At 46.8% G+C, this 18,959-nt stretch overlaps 1 protein-coding gene and 2 pseudogenes across 1 annotated transcript; all 3 read right to left on the bottom strand.

The window, feature by feature from the left end:
- Positions 1–334: 334 nt before the first annotated feature.
- cldnf (claudin f) lies at positions 335–1,620 on the bottom strand. The gene has a single exon (XM_056283980.1). It carries the CDS (start codon positions 1,541–1,543, stop codon positions 788–790), a length of 756 nt encoding a protein of 251 aa, XP_056139955.1. The 5' UTR covers positions 1,544–1,620; the 3' UTR covers positions 335–787.
- An 8,198-nt stretch (positions 1,621–9,818) lies between these two features.
- On the bottom strand, positions 9,819–10,554 carry LOC130116051 (claudin-4-like; annotated as a pseudogene).
- A 2,515-nt stretch (positions 10,555–13,069) lies between these two features.
- LOC130115411 (claudin-like protein ZF-A89) lies at positions 13,070–13,794 on the bottom strand (annotated as a pseudogene).
- Between the last annotated feature and the right edge of the window lie 5,165 nt (positions 13,795–18,959).

The raw sequence follows: 18,959 nt of genomic DNA, 5'->3' as shown, positions 1-18,959 counted from the left end.
TGACTCTATTTTCTATTCATTTCACAACATATGGTGGTGAATAAGTGTGACTTTTCATGGAAAACACGAAATTGTTTGGGTGATCCCAAACTTTTGAACGGTAGTGTATATTCACTAGTAAACTCAACTTTTGTGTGTGCGTGCGCGCACACACACACACAAAGCACAGAATCCTTCTTTATATTACTTCCTTGTGGGAGGCCAGAGCCCAACACCATACTCTTTTCTTTTTTTGCATGACATATAAAGTGAATATGTTAATAATTTAGTCCACAAGCACACGTACTCTTGTTAATAATGTATTTTATTGAAAGTATATTAAATTATTGCCACAATAAAGGTAGTATTTACAGAGAACATATGAACAACCAGTCATCGCTTCTTAGAAAAAATAAATCTGAATAACAACGAAAGAACAATATCAGCGATGACGCCTTCACTGAAAAATAATACTCTACATTTCCAAGAATGCACAACATTCCTCTTAGGACACAACTTTGCAATTTTCATTATTCTCAAAAGCTGGTTCTCACCCACGAGCACAAATCAACTCGGCAGAAATCAACACAATCACAATCAACACATTTCAGCTGAGGGGAAGTTATCTCACAACAGGGCGGTGGCGTGCCTACAGTGCCGACCAGCAGAAAGTCCCTATATTTTGGTTCATTTAAAAAAAAAAAATTTTTTTTTACTTTGCAGAGCAAAGCCGGGTAAAACTCCTGAACAAAGACCAGGAGAGGAATCTCAGTTTCGGCTCATAGCGAGTCTCTCCGTTTCATCCCATCTAGAGGTACTGCCTGGCAGAGTAGGTGGTTGGTGCTGCATACGGTTTGCTGGGGACGTAGGACCCCGTGGACGAGTAGGGTCTGCTGGTTGCAGGCGCATACACCGGCCCATAGGTTGCTGGGTTGGCGACTGGGGCTGTATAGGGGTAACCGGGGGCCGGTGCGTAGCCCGGGTACCCATACGTGGGCTTATGAGGAGGGCAGGAGGTGGTCAGAATGATCCCTCCGACCAGAAGGATTCCGGCGGAGGCCCAGCCAATGTAGATTGAAGCCCCGATCTCTCTCCTCTGGGTCTCGATGGTCAGAGGGTTCTGGAAGTCATTGATGGTGAAGGCGGCCGACCAGCAGACGGGGATGAGGACCAGGATGCCGGCGAAGATGATCAGACAGCCCCCGAGGATCACCACCTTGGCCATAGACGAGTCGCTCTTCACGCAGCTGGTGCACTTGGCTCCGATGAAGGTGACTATGAAGCCTATGAAGCCGAAGATGAGGGAGATGATGACCAGGGCCCGGGCGGCCTGCAGGTCCCGCGACAGCCTCATCACCGACTCGTTCATCTTGCACTGCATCTGCCCCGTGCTCTGCATCACGCAGTTCATCCACAGGCCGTCCCAAACGATCTGACCCGTCACGATGTTGGCACCGATGTAGGAGGTCACCCTCCACATGGGGATCCCGCAGGTCACCCCCACCCCCACCAAGCCAATGAAGCTGATGATCTGACCGGCCACTTCCTTGCAAATCCTCCCCATGGTGATGAGAGGTTGCAGGACAGACAGAGAGAGAGGACTTCTATCTCACAGGTCTGGTTCTCCGAAATGACACGGCTCCTCTCTCGACTGCTGCTTGCGGGAGAATGCAAACGAGGAAGAGGAGGGGTGTCCCTGTCGTCAGGTGAGTTCTTCAGGCCAAACAAGATTCCTCTCTCTCCGTCACACGTCAGATATAAAAGGAAAGCGAGGTGGAGGAGCGAGGCCCCGTTTTGTTTTTTTCTTCTTTTCATACGATGAAATGCTTTGTCCTCACAAACAAGCCTGTCAAAGGCATAAAGACTTGCTAATCTTGTCCTGGAGTTTTACCTCCACCCCCGAGAAGCTCCGAAAGACTGTGCAAGTTAACGATGACCGGCCTGATAAAATAAATACCTCTTTTATGTTGAGTCATTACACAACCGTATCTGACTTTTCACCAGACTCGCAGTCAATTACATCACCACCCGAACACTGAATCTCTCCGTCCTGTGTGGGGTAACGTATGAAGACTGTTGCTCTCCTTTGTATTAGTGGACACACACACACACACACACACACACACACACACACACACACACACACACACACACACACACACATATGCATGCAAATGCTCTTTCTCACACACTATGCAGAAGTGGTCAGTATGGGATAACCGGCTCAACAAACACAAACTCTCCTCCTGTTTTCATGTCTGGTTTCATTTAAACTATGTGGGAATGAATACAGCTGCACTGATTCCTCTTCATCACACTGTAAACAAAACAAAACAAAAATCACTTTTAGGGGCGTCCGGGTAGCGTGGCGGTCTATTCTGTTGCCTATCAACATGGGGATCGCCAGTTTGAATCCCCGTCTTACCTCCGGCTTGGTCGGTCGGGCGTCCCTACAGACACAATTGGCCGTGTCTGCGGGTGGGAAGCCGGATGTGGGTATGTGTCCTGGTCAGCTGGAGTGCCTGTTCGGGGGGGGGGGTAGCATGATCCTCCCACATGCTACGTCCCCCTGGTGAAACTCCTCACTGTCAGGTGAAAAGAAGCGGCTGGCGACTCCACATGTATCGGCGGAGGCATGTGGTGGTCTGCAGCCCTCCCCGGATCGGCGGAGGGGGGAGGGGGGTGGAGCAGCGACCGGGACAGCTTGGAAGAGCGGGGTAATTGGCCAAGTACAATTGGGGAGAAAAAAAAAGGGGGGGGAGGGGTCACTTTTTGATCACCGGAGGCAACTCCAGGCAAATTTATCTGCACATTTAAGCAACTCAAAGGACTCAAAGTGCTTTGCATACAACACTAAGGGCCTTCAGTTCGAATGAACAGCAACACGAGGCAGTAACGAGACGTTTCGAGACCGATAAAAAGAGAGTAAAAGTCAGAGTGCGGTGTCAGAGGACGTCCGATTCTACAGGAAAGCCTTCAGCCCAGATTCAAACGAGCCGAGAGCTGCAGCAGACCCGCGGGTTTCTGGGGGTTTGCTCTAGAAACTGAAAGCCGCCTCTCCCTGTTTAAGTTGAGCTCTTGGCTTTAGGGACAGACAGCAAACCCGTCCCAGACCATCTGATGAACTGAAAGGCGTTTATCTTCTTTCCCCTGCAGGAGGTAAACTAATCTGAAGATGGTTTCCTGATGAATATTTAGGCCCCGGGAGCAGCGCTGATGGCTAATGATAAACAATCTGATCAAAAAAACAACTTCTATGTCATCTTATTCCCAAATGAACTTATCATTGTCGTATCACAGAAACGTCTCACCGCTCATCTAAGTGACCTCTTCAGTCTCGACTGACTGCAGGTACCCCCCTCCCCCTTATAAACAGTACAGTGGCCTCTCTGTGAAGAGGGGACGGGAGTGCAGTAGAGAGGTGAAGAAGAGGGTGCAGGCAGGGTGGAGTGGGTGGAGAAGAGTGTCAGGAGGGATTTGTGACAGAAGGGTACCAGCAAGAGTTAAAGGGAAGGTTTACAAGATGGTAGTGAGACCAGCTATGTTATATGGTCTGGAGACAGTGGCACTGATGAAAAGACAGGAGGTGCAGCTGGAGGTGGCAGAGATGAAGATGCTAAGATTTTTACTGGGAGTGATGAAGAAGGACAGGATTAGGAAGGAGTATATTAGAGGGACAGCTCAGGTTGGACGGTTTGGAGACAAAGCAAGAGAGACAAGATTAAGATGGGTTGGACATGTGTGGAGGAGAGATGCTGGGTATACTGGGAGAAGGATGCTGAATGTGGAGCTGCCAGGGAAGAGGAGAAGAGGAAGGCCAAAGAGGAGGTTTATGGATGTGGTGAGGGAGGACATGCAGGTGGCTGGTGTGACAGAGGAAGATGCAGAGGACAGGAAGGGATGGAAACGGATGATCCGCTGTGGCGCCCCCTAATGGGAGAAGCCAAAAGTAGTAGTAGTAGTAGTAGTAGTAGTAGTAGTATGTGAAGAGGGAACGACCATCCCTGATCTGAAGGGGGGGGGGCTAAGAGTACATCTGTCACCATCTTACAATGCTGTGATTGCAAACGGTCCCAAATCCTCTGTGAATAGTACACACGGCCATTGTAACTCTAGTTAATGGGCACGGCAATTTGCATACGAAACTGATCGTTGGTTTCGGTCGTTATACCACTGTATTGTTTATGGGGGGGGGGGTACCTGCAGTGAGACTGAGGAGGTGACTTAGAGGAGTGATGAAACATCTCTGTCAATAAAGGTTTAGCCCAGATGAGCTGATTCTGGACTTTCCGTGGTTCTCTTGCCTGGAGTATCGAGCGTGCATCAAGACCTCCTGCAGCGGTGTCTCTCGTTCTCATGAATACGGCGATGCCGCCCTGGTTTAAACAAGTGTTTGGAGCCTCACCTCTTGCTCCCTCTGCACCTTTACAAAGTACATCATATTTCTAAGGCAGATCGTATTTCTTAAAACTAGAAATCAAACTCTAATTCGCACCCAGGTCCTACGCTGTGGTGGGGACGGCAGCACCGTCTCTGTGGCTCTGATCTTTCGTCGCCTTGTCTTGGTCACGCTGACTCATTTGCATCTCAAACAGACCAGGATGATGGCGGCATCTGCCAAAGACATGACAATGTCCTCAGTGTGGTGCCCCACAGGTAGATCTGAGGATACTTCCCTTGACAAGGTCAGCAGCACTCATTCACAGGCCCTTGAAGACTGACAGATAACCCACTCTATGGACGACATGCTGCCACATCGGGAACCAGCAAACAAACAAGTCTTTTGTTGGGCCGATGCCCAAAGCGGATGCTAGTCTTCTGCAAGAAACCCTTTTCTGTTGTGCTAAAACGAAAAAGAAAAACTCAAAGGAAATTAATTGCCCATTTTTTTTGTTTGGAGTTGTGCAGTTAAGAGTTCGCGCCCCCCCCCCCCCACCCACATCATATCCTGTGATATGGCTGAAGGACGCAGTTCACCCACCTCTCTTTGCTCTAAACAGCCATTTCCTGCACGACCAGATTCCAACAGACAGCTGTGAAGGGCCAGTCTGTGATTCACGTGACCACATATGATGCAGGTATATTTGCGTATATCATTGGAGACTTGGAGTTACCGATGGAAAATAAGCATTTTGTGTCATATCTTTGTAAATGTTGCCGCTGTAAACAAACCTTTTACAGCATCAGAAAACCTGAGAAACTCGGATGTTCAGTGTTAGTCCTTGTGTTTAGAGAGCGGTCTATCAGTGTGGGGGGGGGGGATTTACTTTATATTTTGCCAGCGGGGCGGCCTTCTTGTTTTCGTTTGAAGGACGTATTGCACATTTAAGGTGGTCTGGGTAAAACTGAAAGCGGAGCAGTAGCAGTGAGTCATCTCTGACGTTAACATTACATCTGTAAATCCCAGCCTTTTGTGTGTTCACGCTGGGTCCAAATGTCCCATGCGAACGACTCCCCAAGTGAAACTTACTTGGCAAACTACATTAGGCGCTGATCCTGGATTTGAATGTGCGAGTTTCATTGCACATTGTCATGCAACAGTGTCAAAGTTACTCCTCCCTGGTGTTCGGGTAGCATAGCCTACCATAGTTGTGTTGCCTACCAACACGGGGATCGCCAGTTTGAATCTCTGTGTTATCTCCGGCTCGGTCGGGCGTCCCTACAGACACAATTGGCCATGTCTGTGAGTGACAAGCCGGATGTGGGTGTGTCCTGGTCACTGCACTAGCGCCTCCTCTGGTCAGTCGGGGCACCTGTTCAAGCAGGAGGGGGAACTGGGGGGAATAACGTGATCCCCCACGTGCTACATCCCCCTGGTGAAACTCCTCACTGTCAGGTGAAAAGAAGCGGCTGGCGACTCCACATGTATGGGAGGAGGCATGTGGTAGTCTGCAGCCCTCCCCGGATCGGCAGAGGGGATGGAGCAGAGATCGGGATAGCTCAGAAGGGTGGGGTAATTGGGGTCATCCCTGCTTTCACAGGGCGAAGAAAATTCAGAGTTGACTGCAAGGGAAGAGAAAATCCGAATCCGAACCTGTAGCGGTCTTGCCATTAACACTGGACACTGTGATGAAGGACTTGTTCATTAGGTATTATAGTTGTTTAGTCACTTGATAAGGTGGTGGGGCTCAGCCAATCAGTGCCCTTGTTATTAGATCAAATAACAAAGGAAACTCGTGAAGGTGCAATACAACGGGCTATCAGGTTGCCGTGAGGAGTTGGACAATTGGAGAAAGACTTTACAAATATTCTTTCAAGCTCTTCCCATTCTAAAGTGTGTGCCCTTGCAGCAGTTCATAAGTACACGTTGCCACTAGTTGTTTAAGATACAGTTGCCCACGGTGACGCTACGCTGTTAGCCACGCCGATATTTACAGTATCACGATGCCAACGCACTAATTAGCTGGTGTAATTTAGCAGGAAAGAGTGAACAAAACATCACATAAGCGAACCCTAATGACAGACAGTGAAACTGTAACATGTGTGAGCATGGCCGGATTAACCCACTAGGGGGCCCCGGGGCACACAGGTCCATTGGGCCACCCTGTCAGATAAGCTACGCATCAGTAGAGACTGTAGCTTGGGGCCCCCGAATCAATAGAGACTTTGTAGCTTGGGGCCCCTGCATCAGTAGAGACTGTAGCTTGGGGCCCTGCATCAGTAGAGACTGTAGCTTGGGGCCCTGCATCAGTAGAGACTGTAGTCTGGGGCCCTGCATCAGTAGAGACTGTAGCTTGGGGCCCTGCATCAGTAGAGACTGTAGCTTGGGGCCCTGCATCAGTAGAGACTGTAGCTTGGGGCCCTGCATCAATAGAGACTTTGTAGCTTGGGACCCCTGCATCAGTAGAGACTGTAGCTTGGGGCCCCTGCATCAATAGAGACTTTGTAGCTTGGGGCCCCCGCATCAATAGAGACTGTAGCTTGGGGCCCCTGCATCAGTAGAGACTTTGTAGCTTGGGGCCCCGCATCAATAGAGACTTTGTAGCTTGGGGCCCTGCATCAGTAGAGACTGTAGCTTGGGGCCCCCGCATCAATAGAGACTTTGTAGTTTGGGACCCTGCATCAGTAGAGACTGTAGCTTGGGGCCCTGCATCAGTAGAGACTGTAGTCTGGGGCCCTGCATCAGTAGAGACTGTAGCTTGGGGCCCTGCATCAGTAGAGACTGTAGCTTGGGGCCCTGCATCAGTAGAGACTGTAGCTTGGGGCCCTGCATCAATAGAGACTTTGTAGCTTGGGACCCCTGCATCAGTAGAGACTGTAGCTTGGGGCCCCTGCATCAATAGAGACTTTGTAGCTTGGGGCCCCCGCATCAATAGAGACTGTAGCTTGGGACCCCTGCATCAGTAGAGACTTTGTAGCTTGGGGCCCCGCATCAATAGAGACTTTGTAGCTTGGGGCCCTGCATCAGTAGAGACTGTAGCTTGGGGCCCCCGCATCAATAGAGACTTTGTAGTTTGGGACCCTGCATCAGTAGAGACTGTAGCTTGGGGCCCCGCATCAATAGAGACTGTAGCTTGGGGCCCTGCATCAGTAGAGACTGTAGCTTGGGGCCCCCTGCATCAATAGAGACTGTAGCTTGGGCCCCTGCATCAGTAGAGACTGTAGCTTGGGGCCCCTGCATCAGTAGAGACTGTAGCTTGGGGCCCCTGCATCAATAGAGACTGTAGCTTGGGGCCCTGCATCAGTAGAGACTGTAGCTTGGGGCCCCTGCATCAGTAGAGACTGTAGCTTGGGGCCCTGCATCAGTAGAGACTGTAGCTTTGGGCCCCCGCATCAGTAGAGACTGTAGCTTGGGGCCCCCGCATCAATAGAGACTGTAGCTTGGGCCCCTGCATCAGTAGAGACTGTAGCTTGGGGCCCCTGCATCAGTAGAGACTGTAGCTTGGGGCCCCTGCATCAATAGAGACTGTAGCTTGGGGCCCTGCATCAGTAGAGACTGTAGCTTGGGGCCCCTGCATCAGTAGAGACTGTAGCTTGGGGCCCTGCATCAGTAGAGACTGTAGCTTTGGGCCCCCGCATCAATAGAGACTTTGTAGCTTGGGGCCCCTGCATCAGTAGAGACTGTAGCTTGGGGCCCCCGCATCAATAAAGACTGTAGCTTGGGGCCCTGCATCAGTAGAGACTGTAACTTGGGGCCCCTGCATCAGTAGAGACTGTAGCTTGGGGCCCTGCATTAGTAGAGACTGTAGCTTGGGGCCCTGCATTAGTAGAGACTGTAGCTTGGGCCCCTGCATCAGTAGAGACTGTAGCTTGGGGCCCTGCATCAATAGAGACTTTGTAGTTTGGGGCCCTGCATTAGTAGAGACTGTAGCTTGGGGCCCCGCATCAATAGAGACTTTGTAGCTTGGGGCCCTGCACCAGTAGAGACTGTAGCTTGGGGCCCCAACTTAGTGTATAATCTGTTGTGTGTCAATACGCCACAGCGTGGCGCTGTTGCCTAGTTAATGATGCAGTGCAAGTTGTGTTTCTTTGACTCTGTTAATGGCAGTACATTACGGAGGGAATTTGTAGCAGTGGAATATTTTCCCCTTTAAGAAACAGGCCAGTGATGTAGAAGTAATCACTCTGCTGTGTCGGTCTTCGTAGAACCAGACACACCGACCGGCTGTTATCCATCAACACCTTGGGAGAGAACATCCTTGCATGCTCGCCCAGTGGTCAGTCTTCCAGCCAGATACAGTGACAGCCTGAGTCAGCAAACCTTCATTACAGACACACCAACGTCACAATATCTGCCAGACAAAACAGGGATCAGTCCAACAGGTTGTTTATTTACAGAAACACAACCACAGAAACGTTGTAAATACCAAAGATGAAGTGACTCAAATATCCATCCATCCGTTATCCAAACTGCTTATCCGGCCCTCAGGGTCGCGGGGGGGGGGGTGACTCAAATAGCTATATTATAAGGAGTGAACGTGAATGAGACGATGATATATGTTTGTGATTTTACAATCAACAGAGAAGCATTCTGTGGGATCGTATAAAAACATGTTTAACACAAAAAAGAAAAATACACAGCACACAGGAGTACGGTACATTGTGTGTAGGTATGTCGGGGTGGTCAGCGGTGCACCCAACCTGTCGTCGTGTGCAAATTTACTGACAGCCATCGTTAAATCAGTAGATGCAGCTTCATACACAGCAGCTTTTTACATCTTCTCATGCGTTCAACGAGACGTCACTATAGACATGGACATTTGGGTCAGTGGGGTAAATAAAAAAAAAACATCAGTTTTCCTGAAATTCTTGTCTAGCTTGCCAAATACATTATTGTATTATTACATTACATTACTTCTTATTATAATTTACTTTAATATATACTATATTTTAAAGTGTACATATATATGGTATATAGCATATGTTATGTAATATACTATATTATATGTTATACATTATTATACTTTATGACATTATTACATTACATATACATTATTTTGGGCTGAAACTGAGTTTTTGTTGGTCGATTCATTCAGAATTTCACCAGTCGGTTTCATTATGCCTCAGAGGCTGCAACAGATTTTAGAAAGAAAAAAAAAAAATAGACGAATGACCTGAGAAAGTGAATCTCCTGCTAGTGCAGCGAGTAGAAAAATCAGACATACCACAGTCAAAGTTAACCGTCATTTTGGCAGTGGTAAGGATTAATACCAGGTCTTGCATATACCGTCAATATCACAAAACACATTTTGACATCAATACCAAAGCGCTCTCTCTCTCTCTCTCTCTCTCTCTCTCTCTCTCTCTCTCTCTCTCTCTCTCTCTCTCTCTCTCTCTCTCTCTCTCTCTCTCTCTCTCTCTCTCTCTCTCTCTCTCTCTCTCTCTCTCTCTCTCTCTCTCGCTCTCTCTCGCTCTCTCTCTCTCTCCTCGTTGTGAGTCACTGGGTCTCGGGAGTCCAGACAGGGAGTCCAAACTGTCTTAGACATATTCCCTGGTTGTGGAAGTTGACCTCCCGGGGGCATATTTGGGTATGTAGTGGGGGTGGTGTTCTTTCGGAGGGCAGTTCCAGCACAGAAGCCCCCCTCCCATCAGCAGCAACGCAGCGGGCCGCCCAGCCGACGTACAGCGCCGCTCCCAGCTCCCGCCTCTGGGCTTCGATCAGCATTGGTTGTAGAAGTTAGTGATGATGGTGTGGGCGGACCAAGACACCGGGATGAGACAGAGAACCCCCGAGACGATGAAGACAACCCCAGACACGATGCACGCCTTAGCCTTGGCTCGCTCCTCCTCGACACAGTTGGTGCATTTCCCACCGGCGATTGACAAGACCAAGCCGAAAACACCGCTCAAGATGGAGATGATGATCATGGCGCGAGCGGCTTGGAGGTCCTGAGGCAGGGCCAGCATCGAGTCGTAGACTTTGCACTGCATCTGACCCGTACTCTGGACCACGCAGTTCATCCACATGCCCTCCCAGATGGTCTGGGCGGTCACAATGTTGGCTCCCACGAAAGCCGTGACCTTCCACATGGGCAAGGCGCACACCACGATGACCATGAACCAGCCAATTAGGGCCATGGAGATGCCCATGATCTGAATCCCTTGAGAAACCATCTTGTCTGGCTTATTGCTCCACACAATCCCATCCACACACAAAAAAAAAAAAGCCACACGTCCAAGTTGGTGGAAGGATGAGCACATGAAGCGGTCTTGCATTTATAGATCACGCTATGAGAGGAGGAGACTCTGACGTGGCGTCTACGTGACAACACAAATCCTCAGCTCCTATTCGCCAGAAGTCGTTTACAACACAAACAAAGGTTGACCTCCTAAGCGCTGACCTGCCAGATAACCCAATCTTCAAGGTCAGAGACCACACATACACACACAGAAAATGCTACTTCCTGGTTCATCAGCCTCGCGCCTTTTATCCTCGGCTACACCTGCAGCACACTCCAGAAAAATCCCTTATCCACCTTTCGTAGTTCATAAAGGCATTAAAATCAAGACAAAAGAAAGCTTTTCCCCTTGGTGCAGACCTTTTCAGCCATTCCATCAAGATTATGTGAAATCAGTAACTGAACCATTTAATTATCTTAAATGCTTAGTCCAACATTTTTTACTTACACTGTAAAGAAGGAATTTCATTTATTTATTTTTTTAAGTATCTCAGTTGGTCAAGTTAGATCTGGCACAGGACGACTCGATCATCGATTACGGTACAAATAAACTTGCCTTACAATTGTATTATGTGCCACTATTATAGTGACACATAATACAATAATATGTGTATTATGTGTCACTATAAATAGTGACACATTATATACACATAATAATATATATATATATATATATATATCAAGCAGTACTTGCACATATGTTTGAAATGATCCATTTTTAACTGGATAGGCATATAACTGATATTTTTACAAGATTATTTGAGGCAAATTATTGTTCATCACTGATACTAATCATTCACTGCGTTTCCACTCGGCGGACACTCGTAAGGGTGTATGAGTGATATGTGTGTGCTCTGCTGTAAGGGGCGGTGTTGCACAGGTAAGGAATGCCGTTCAGGAAGACTGAAACATCAGCACATTCCATGGACACACTACACACGGGAGTTACGTCTCGGATCTTCGTCCGTTTGGACCGAACATCACTTATTGCTTAAACTGTCATGAAGTCTCTGTACTGAAAAACACAAACATATGAAAGTACAGAAGGCAGAACTCGGTTTTGCAGCTCCCTCTAGTTAAGCTCCTTCTTCTGATGGGTACTCATGACGTCACCAGACATTCATATACAGCCAATTATATGAAACCCCGCCCACCCTTACCACCAACCTTGCTCGTGCTTGTCACTCATAGTTCAGCTCATGAATAGTCATGAGGACTAAGGCGCTCCCTCACAGTTCTTGAGAACAGTTATGGATAAAAGTACATATAAAAGGCATTTACAAGTAAGAAAAATGTTTTTGGATGATTTATTACGCCGTGTTCAAGGTTTTTAGGACATGAAAAGTTAGTTAAAGTTCTTATTTTGGTCTGATTTCAAGTCACGACTTTTTGATTTTTCAAGGCACTTTGTTAGATTTAGCAACTTTTCAAAAATCAAAACCAGTGTGCCTCTCAAAACAATTAAGTACAACAAAACATGTTAATTCCATATACCCTTTTCTTCTGTTCAAGCAATCTTTACCAACCTGAAAGGTTTTAATGGTTATGTTGTTGAAGTATTTTAGCAGCTCTGTTCACGAAGCTAAAATTAGTCTAAATTAACAGTGATATAATTAACAGCAATATGTAACCTTTTATCATGACAGATATTACTTTTCAAATATTTTGAATAGTACTGAAGAACAGGTGTGGTTGTTCAGTATTAGCACAACAGTTCTATTAACTAATGAAGAACAAGAGAAACATGACTGAAATATGAAAAATATTTTATTTATAGTTTTGCGATCAGTTTCACACACTTGCAAACACTTACAACAATAATACCCTTATTCATACAGCACCTTCCTAAAACAAAGTTGCAAAGTGCTTTATAAAGAAATAAAATCAGACAAGGCAAAAATAAGAGTAAAAATAAAACAGTATAAATAAATAAAAAACAAAAACATTTGTAAAAGCGTTCATAAAAGGCAAAGTTTGAAGACGCTTAATGATGAAATGACATAAAAAGCATACGTGAAATGTAAAGCAAATGGGGAAAAAAAATAAAGTGAAAAAAAAAACCCAGTTAAAAACATTTTCCCAACAACCATGTGACATATCTTGCTCATATTTATGAAATGCATTTTTGATTCCACCATTCAGGCGCTATGCTCTCTCTCTCTCTCTCTCTCTCTCTCTCTGTCTCTCTCTCTCTCTCTCTCTCTCTCTCTCTCTCTCCATTCACACCATTTGTTTCCTGTTTTCTTTGGGTGTGGTGCAGGTCTGTACCTTTATAACCACTACCGTTTCAACACATCCCTAAGTAACATGCATCTGGGGCTCAACGCAAAAGCATCAAACCAATCCCTGAAATGCAAAGCTCGGTGCCACGTACATCACGTCACATGTGAGAGTAGCAAACAACACAGGATGGAGTTAATAATCTGTCTCAAGTCTGTTTCAAGTCTCTTCCCTCTTTTTTCATTCTTGCCTCAGACGTAGTCCTTCGGTGCCTGGCAGCAGAGTATTTGGCAGAGTAGTTGTCCTTTGGGGGCAGTTGGCACAGAGCAACCCCCCGCCCAGGATGAGGAGGGCCGAGGACCCCCAGCCGATGAAGAGGGCAGCCCCCAGTTCCCTCTTCTGGAGCTCGCCGTTAGGGGGCTGTAGAAGTTCTGGATGATGCCGCTGGCCGTCCAGCACACGGGGATGAGGCAGAGGACTCCGGCGATGATGAAGGCCACTCCAGCTGCGATGCCAACCTTGGCTTTCGCGCCCTCGTCCTCCACGCAGTTGGTGCACTTTCCACCCGCCAAGGCCAGCAGGATTGCCACGAGGCCAATCAGGATGGCGATGATGGTGAGGGCGCGGGCCGCTTGGAGGTCCCGGGACAGCGCCAGCAGGGAGTCGTAGACCTTGCACTGCATCTGGCCCGTACTCTGGACCACGCAGGTCATCCAGATCCCCTCCCAACTGGTTTGGGCTGTGACGATGCTCTGGCCGATGAAGGCAGTCACCTTCCACTGGGGAAGGGCACAGACGACGATGGTCCCGATCCAGCCAATAACGCACAGGGCAGTGCCCAGCATCTGAAACCCGGCAGATGTCATACTTTCCTCCTTAAAGTTGGTTCTTTTCTTTTTATAAATTCCACACAAGTTCCCAAAAAAAAAGCTTCTTCCTTTTGAAGCTTTAACGCTTTGTAATGGGTTAAGTCTTGTCTTCTGAGGTGCCAAAGAGAAAATGTTTAGGCAAGGTTGGAGCAGGTCTTTTATATTCTTTACTCGGGAGGGGCTTGACTCAGTGTGCGCGCACACATTTGTCATCCATACGTCTAACACGATGGCCCCCCACGTTAGAAAAACTACACGCCCCCCTCCAACCACACCCAGGCACATGTGCCAGCATGCCTGTCTATGTGCCGTGGGGACGTCCACGCTGTGAGTCACAAGTATTCACTTCTTCAGGGGAAAAAAAAAAAAAAAACACCTTATGTTAGCACTCTCTGTTTCCAGCTTCTTTTTTTTCCATCTCAGTTTTTTCCCCTCTTTTCATTGTAGTACCTCAAAGTGGAAATTGGAAAAACAACCTGTGCAATCATGGTTAATAGCTGCTTTGTACTTTGATGTCAAAACGTCAAAGGAAGATTGACAATATCTGTGAGTCACCAGTTTTTGTTTGGGTTTTTTTTGCATGTTTAAAAGGTTTTTTCAGAAAAGGGGGGGAATGATTCATATATGTGGCCGGTTACAGTAAAAACAGAAATGATACATAGTAACAAACTGATACGCCGGTTACACTAAAAACAGAAATGATACATAGTAACAGACTGATACGCCGGTTACACTAAAAACAGAAATGATACACAGTAACAGACTGATACGCCGGTTACAGTAAAAACAGAAATGATACATAGTAACAGACTGATACGCCGGTTACACTAAAAACAGAAATGATACATAGTAACAGACTGATACGCCGGTTACACTAAAAACAGAAATGATACATAGTAACAGACTGATACGCCGGTTACACTAAAAACAGAAATGATACATAGTAACAGACTGATACGCCGGTTACACTAAAAACAGAAATGATACATAGTAACAGACTGATACGCCGGTTACACTAAAAACAGAAATGATACATAGTAACAGACTGATACGCCGGTTACACTAAAAACAGAAATGATACACAGTAACAGACTGATACACCGGTTACACTAAAAACAGAAATGATACATGGTAACAAACTGATACGCCGGTTACACTAAAAACAGAAATGATACATGGTAACAAACTGATACGCCGGTTACACTAAAAACAGAAATGATACATAGTAACAGACTGATACGCCGGTTACACTAAAAACAGAAATGATACACAGTAACAGACTGATACGCCGGTTACACTAAAAACAGAAATGATACACAGTAACAGACTGATACGCCGGTTACACTAAAAACAGAAATGATACACAGTAACAGACTGATACGCCGGTTACACTAAAAACAGAAATGATACATAGTAACAGACTGACACGCTGTGAGCGATGCAGAATGTTCTGCATGTTAGAATGTTGTTGGCGTCTCGTGCACGTGGAAGGGTTGTTGTTGCTTTGTTAAACGAGCTGCGGCGGAACTTGTTTTTGAGCAACGTCTAAACGTGCCAAAGCACACGAGAGCCTTAAAGGTCGGTGTGTTTACTTGTGATGTGTGCGCGTGCGAGTCGGACAACAGCGCTACAAAAAGTCTATGCATCATCATTATTTGCAGTAGTAGTAGTATTCTCATCATTAGTATCGATGAATAATTATAGCCTATAACAAACACCACAACATAGTAATCTGAACTGATTATATCGACTTCAGCGCAGTTGGTGCACAAGTGAGCCTTGCTATACATGAAAACTGTTGTTCTGAATGGGTAGGCTAGTGTCTAGGTGAGTTCCTCAAAGCTGTGGAACCCAGCCCAGTATCAGTATGTTGACTCCTTCAATGTGTCATAGCAGGGGGGGGGGGGAAGAAAACCGTTGCAAATAACATCCCGTCACCCTTCTCACACCATGAAAGAACAGCCGGTGGGCCACAGATGTGGAATATCCATAAGACCCCTTTTAGTTTTTCATGATTCCACAGGAATTCAAGACCGAGGGGGCGACATTTTCATCAGCAAAAATTGTAAAGATACGCGCATCAAATTGGTCTCGTGCACTAAACTGTCGTTCGTCTTACGTGTTATGAATGCGGTCAGCGAGAAGCCCTGTAAAGCAGTGTTACAGCGGGAGTAAGAGAGAGTCGAGTGCTGACCTGGCGGTGACTTGACGTCAGTCGTTGAGGGGTGAAGCCCTGTCCTTCAGCCTGTCTGGATGTGTGCTCAGCTGTCCGGGGGTCCTGTTTGTTCTGTCAACAGGGGTCCACACCAGCGGGTAAGACATCAGGGCACAGGAGGGGGAAGGACACCCAACAAGTGGAGAGATTTCACTTGTACTGTTGCAAGCACACACAAAAAAAGAAGAAGAAAAAGGAATAGTTAGACGGGGTTAAGAGAGGTAGGAGAAGAATCAGATTGTCTCGGAAATGAATAGAGGCAGTGTTTGAGAGCCAAAACTGCCGTTAGGACTATAATGCCTCTATTTTACCCAAAGGTGGGATCATTGAAGCTAGCCTGCCATGGATCTGGAGATTGGGTTCCATGCACAGGCGGGCAAAGGAGGAATTTCCCCAATTAAGATTCCGAGGAGAGATGGTTTCGGAGTACACGGGCTGCTTGAGGAGATTACTCCTCAGGTAGGCCTCAGTGGGGGCCACTGCCTCAGGATCGAATGTCGTCTTCTCCAACTTCACATTGGAAACGACGCGGACAAACATCCCGGTAGCGTGGCCACTTCGAGAGGGAACCCCCAAAACAGCATTGATGCAGAGGCACTGGAGCAACTGGTTTAGCCTGGTGTCTCAATATCACATTTTACATTGGCAGACAGTGCTAGCGTCAGTGGTGCCCAACCCTGCTCCCGGAGAGCCACCATCCTGCCGATTGTCACCCCAACCCCGATTTAACACCTCTGATCCAATTAACCAAGGTCTAATTAGTAGAATCAGGTGGGTTGAATTAGGGTTGGAGAGGAAAAAACGGCAGGATGGTAGCTCTCGAGGAGCAGGGTTGGGCACCACTGCCTAGAATGAACAGACATGAGCACATAAAGCTATTATACTGAAAACAGTGGACCCCCCCCCCTCCCCTGAATTAATCAGAAGTTATTTCATCCGTCTGTGACGATGTGGCGCTGGACAGCTAACCTACCAGTTCCACAGTCAATACTACAGTACAACAGTGTTCCCATATCACTTGGTGTAGCTTGCAATACGTTAGACTGTGTTAGCGTTGGTCTGCGGGCGCCATTTTTTTCTTTTACAAGGGTGGGAACTGTTTACTGCTGGGCGACGATACGCAAGCGGCGACTGTAGTTCAGCTGTAAAGAGGAAGCTCAGAGGGGAGAGAATAAACTTTAATTGTAAGAAATTAAGATTGGAGATCACATGTGTATAATGTTGGGGATGGGTGATGATTTGTATCGGGGATGACTACGCATGATGTCAGGCACGAGCAGGACGTCTATATTTTGGGATATAAATAGAAAAGTGCTCAGTTTCAGTGTTTACGTACTTCGACTGTCTATTAACGACGTTAAAAAGCTTCCTCCAGTGGAGCAGGGGGTGTGTGTGTGTGTGTGTGTGTGTGCGCGTGTGACGTCATCAGCCGGAGCCCTGCTCCCATAGCAGAGCGACGCCGTCACAGTTTCAGTTGGTAATCTGAGCGCTCCCGAGAGACCCCGCGGGGGGATTGTGGGTGAGTCACTTCACCACGTGACACGGAGTCACATGACAAGGGCCGCGCATCTTCCAGGTGTCGTCACCGACGTTATCCAACAGACACAAGTTTATTAATTTAGTTTTTTAATATTCCGTTTTGTTTTATCCTTGTCGCCTCATCTGCTATTCGTTTATTTCATGTCTTCACCGATGGCTGAGACGTTTTTTGGGTTTTTTTTTTAATCTGTTAATTGATTTCTGTTTCATCGATCGATTTCACCTTTATTGTTTTTTCGTAATTGTTCACAACTTTGTCGCTTTGTTTTGGAAAGTGTTTTGAAAAATAAAGCCTATATTTGGATGATGATGATGATGATGATGATGATGATACATCTCCCATACATCATACATGAAACGCAACCAGAAATATGTCGAAAATAATCAAATAAACGAAATAATGATTAAGTAAAGGGCAGTGCACATGAGAGGATAAGAGCAGTAATGATGATGACGATGATGATGAAGGTCATAGCGTGTATTATATAGCACAGATTCTATTGAGTAAAACACAAAGCCTGAATGTGTTGTTAATTATGAAGTTCTTTTTAAAAACTGATTAATGAACTTTTACTATTTTAAATTTTAAAAACGTTTTGATTTATTTTTATTTTTTTGTGGTCAAATATTATCCGAGGGCACCTTGGCTCTGCTCAGGGTGTCTCCACCGCCGGATGCTTTCGAAGACAACTCGCTATTTTGCGACATCTTAACTGGATGTCTTTTGTGCAAGAGAGTCTGCTCCTGCATGCCTGGCGTGCCTTCAGAGACACAGGCCTCTCCTCGGTTGTGAAACGGACTGGGAGGGACTGGGAGGGACTGGTTCTGCAGCGTCTGCCGTGGTCCCCCTGGGGGAAGGAAGGTTCCGTCAGTTATGGGAACTGTTCGCCTCGCGGTGTTACAGGGACGATCTGTCTTCAAGCCAAGGGCGGGGATCGGTTCCAGCTACACCGTCGCCTTTTGGGGACGTGTTATTGTTTTCGTCCACAATGACTCCACTCAAGTCCCTTAAAAGCTCTGTTTGTGTTGAAGCCTTGCTTTTTTTTTCTTGCTGTAAGGAGTGTAACAATGGAATGAATGTGGCCAGATGCAATAGCTTAACCAGGGATACATGCACCCCCAGGTCTGGGTTTAACATGACCAATCTGTCAAAAGTTCTCTCTCTCTCTCTCTCTCTCTCTCTCTCTCTCTCTCTCTCTCTCTCTCTCTCTCTCTCTCTCTCTCTCTTCCTCTCCTCTCTCTCATCCCTCTCTCTCCCTCTCTTGCTCGCTCGCTCTCTCAAATGCAAATTGCTTTATTGGCATCACCATAACGAAATACAGTATTGCTAAAGCATCGTTACAAATAAACACTTGTTAACAAATACTCTGTGCAGACCGCTATAAATGAAAGTGTAAAGACTATACATACAGGAAGAAGACAATAATATATATATAATACATAAACAAAAAGAAGGGAACTTAAAACGGTGGCCTGGTGCAGATCAGCAGGTCGTTCTGAGTCCCCTCGTGGCAGGCA

Source organism: Lampris incognitus, chromosome 7 (assembly GCF_029633865.1).
Source record: "Lampris incognitus isolate fLamInc1 chromosome 7, fLamInc1.hap2, whole genome shotgun sequence".
Lineage (NCBI taxonomy): Eukaryota > Metazoa > Chordata > Actinopteri > Lampriformes > Lampridae > Lampris > Lampris incognitus.
Note: the sequence above shows the minus strand (reverse complement) of the source record. Positions and strands in the feature narration are given on the sequence as shown.

Excerpts from the sequence above, each read along its gene's own strand:
- cldnf (XM_056283980.1), bottom strand. The coding sequence starts at position 1,543 with ATGGGGAGGATTTGCAAGGAAGTGGCCGGTCAGATCATCAGCTTCATT.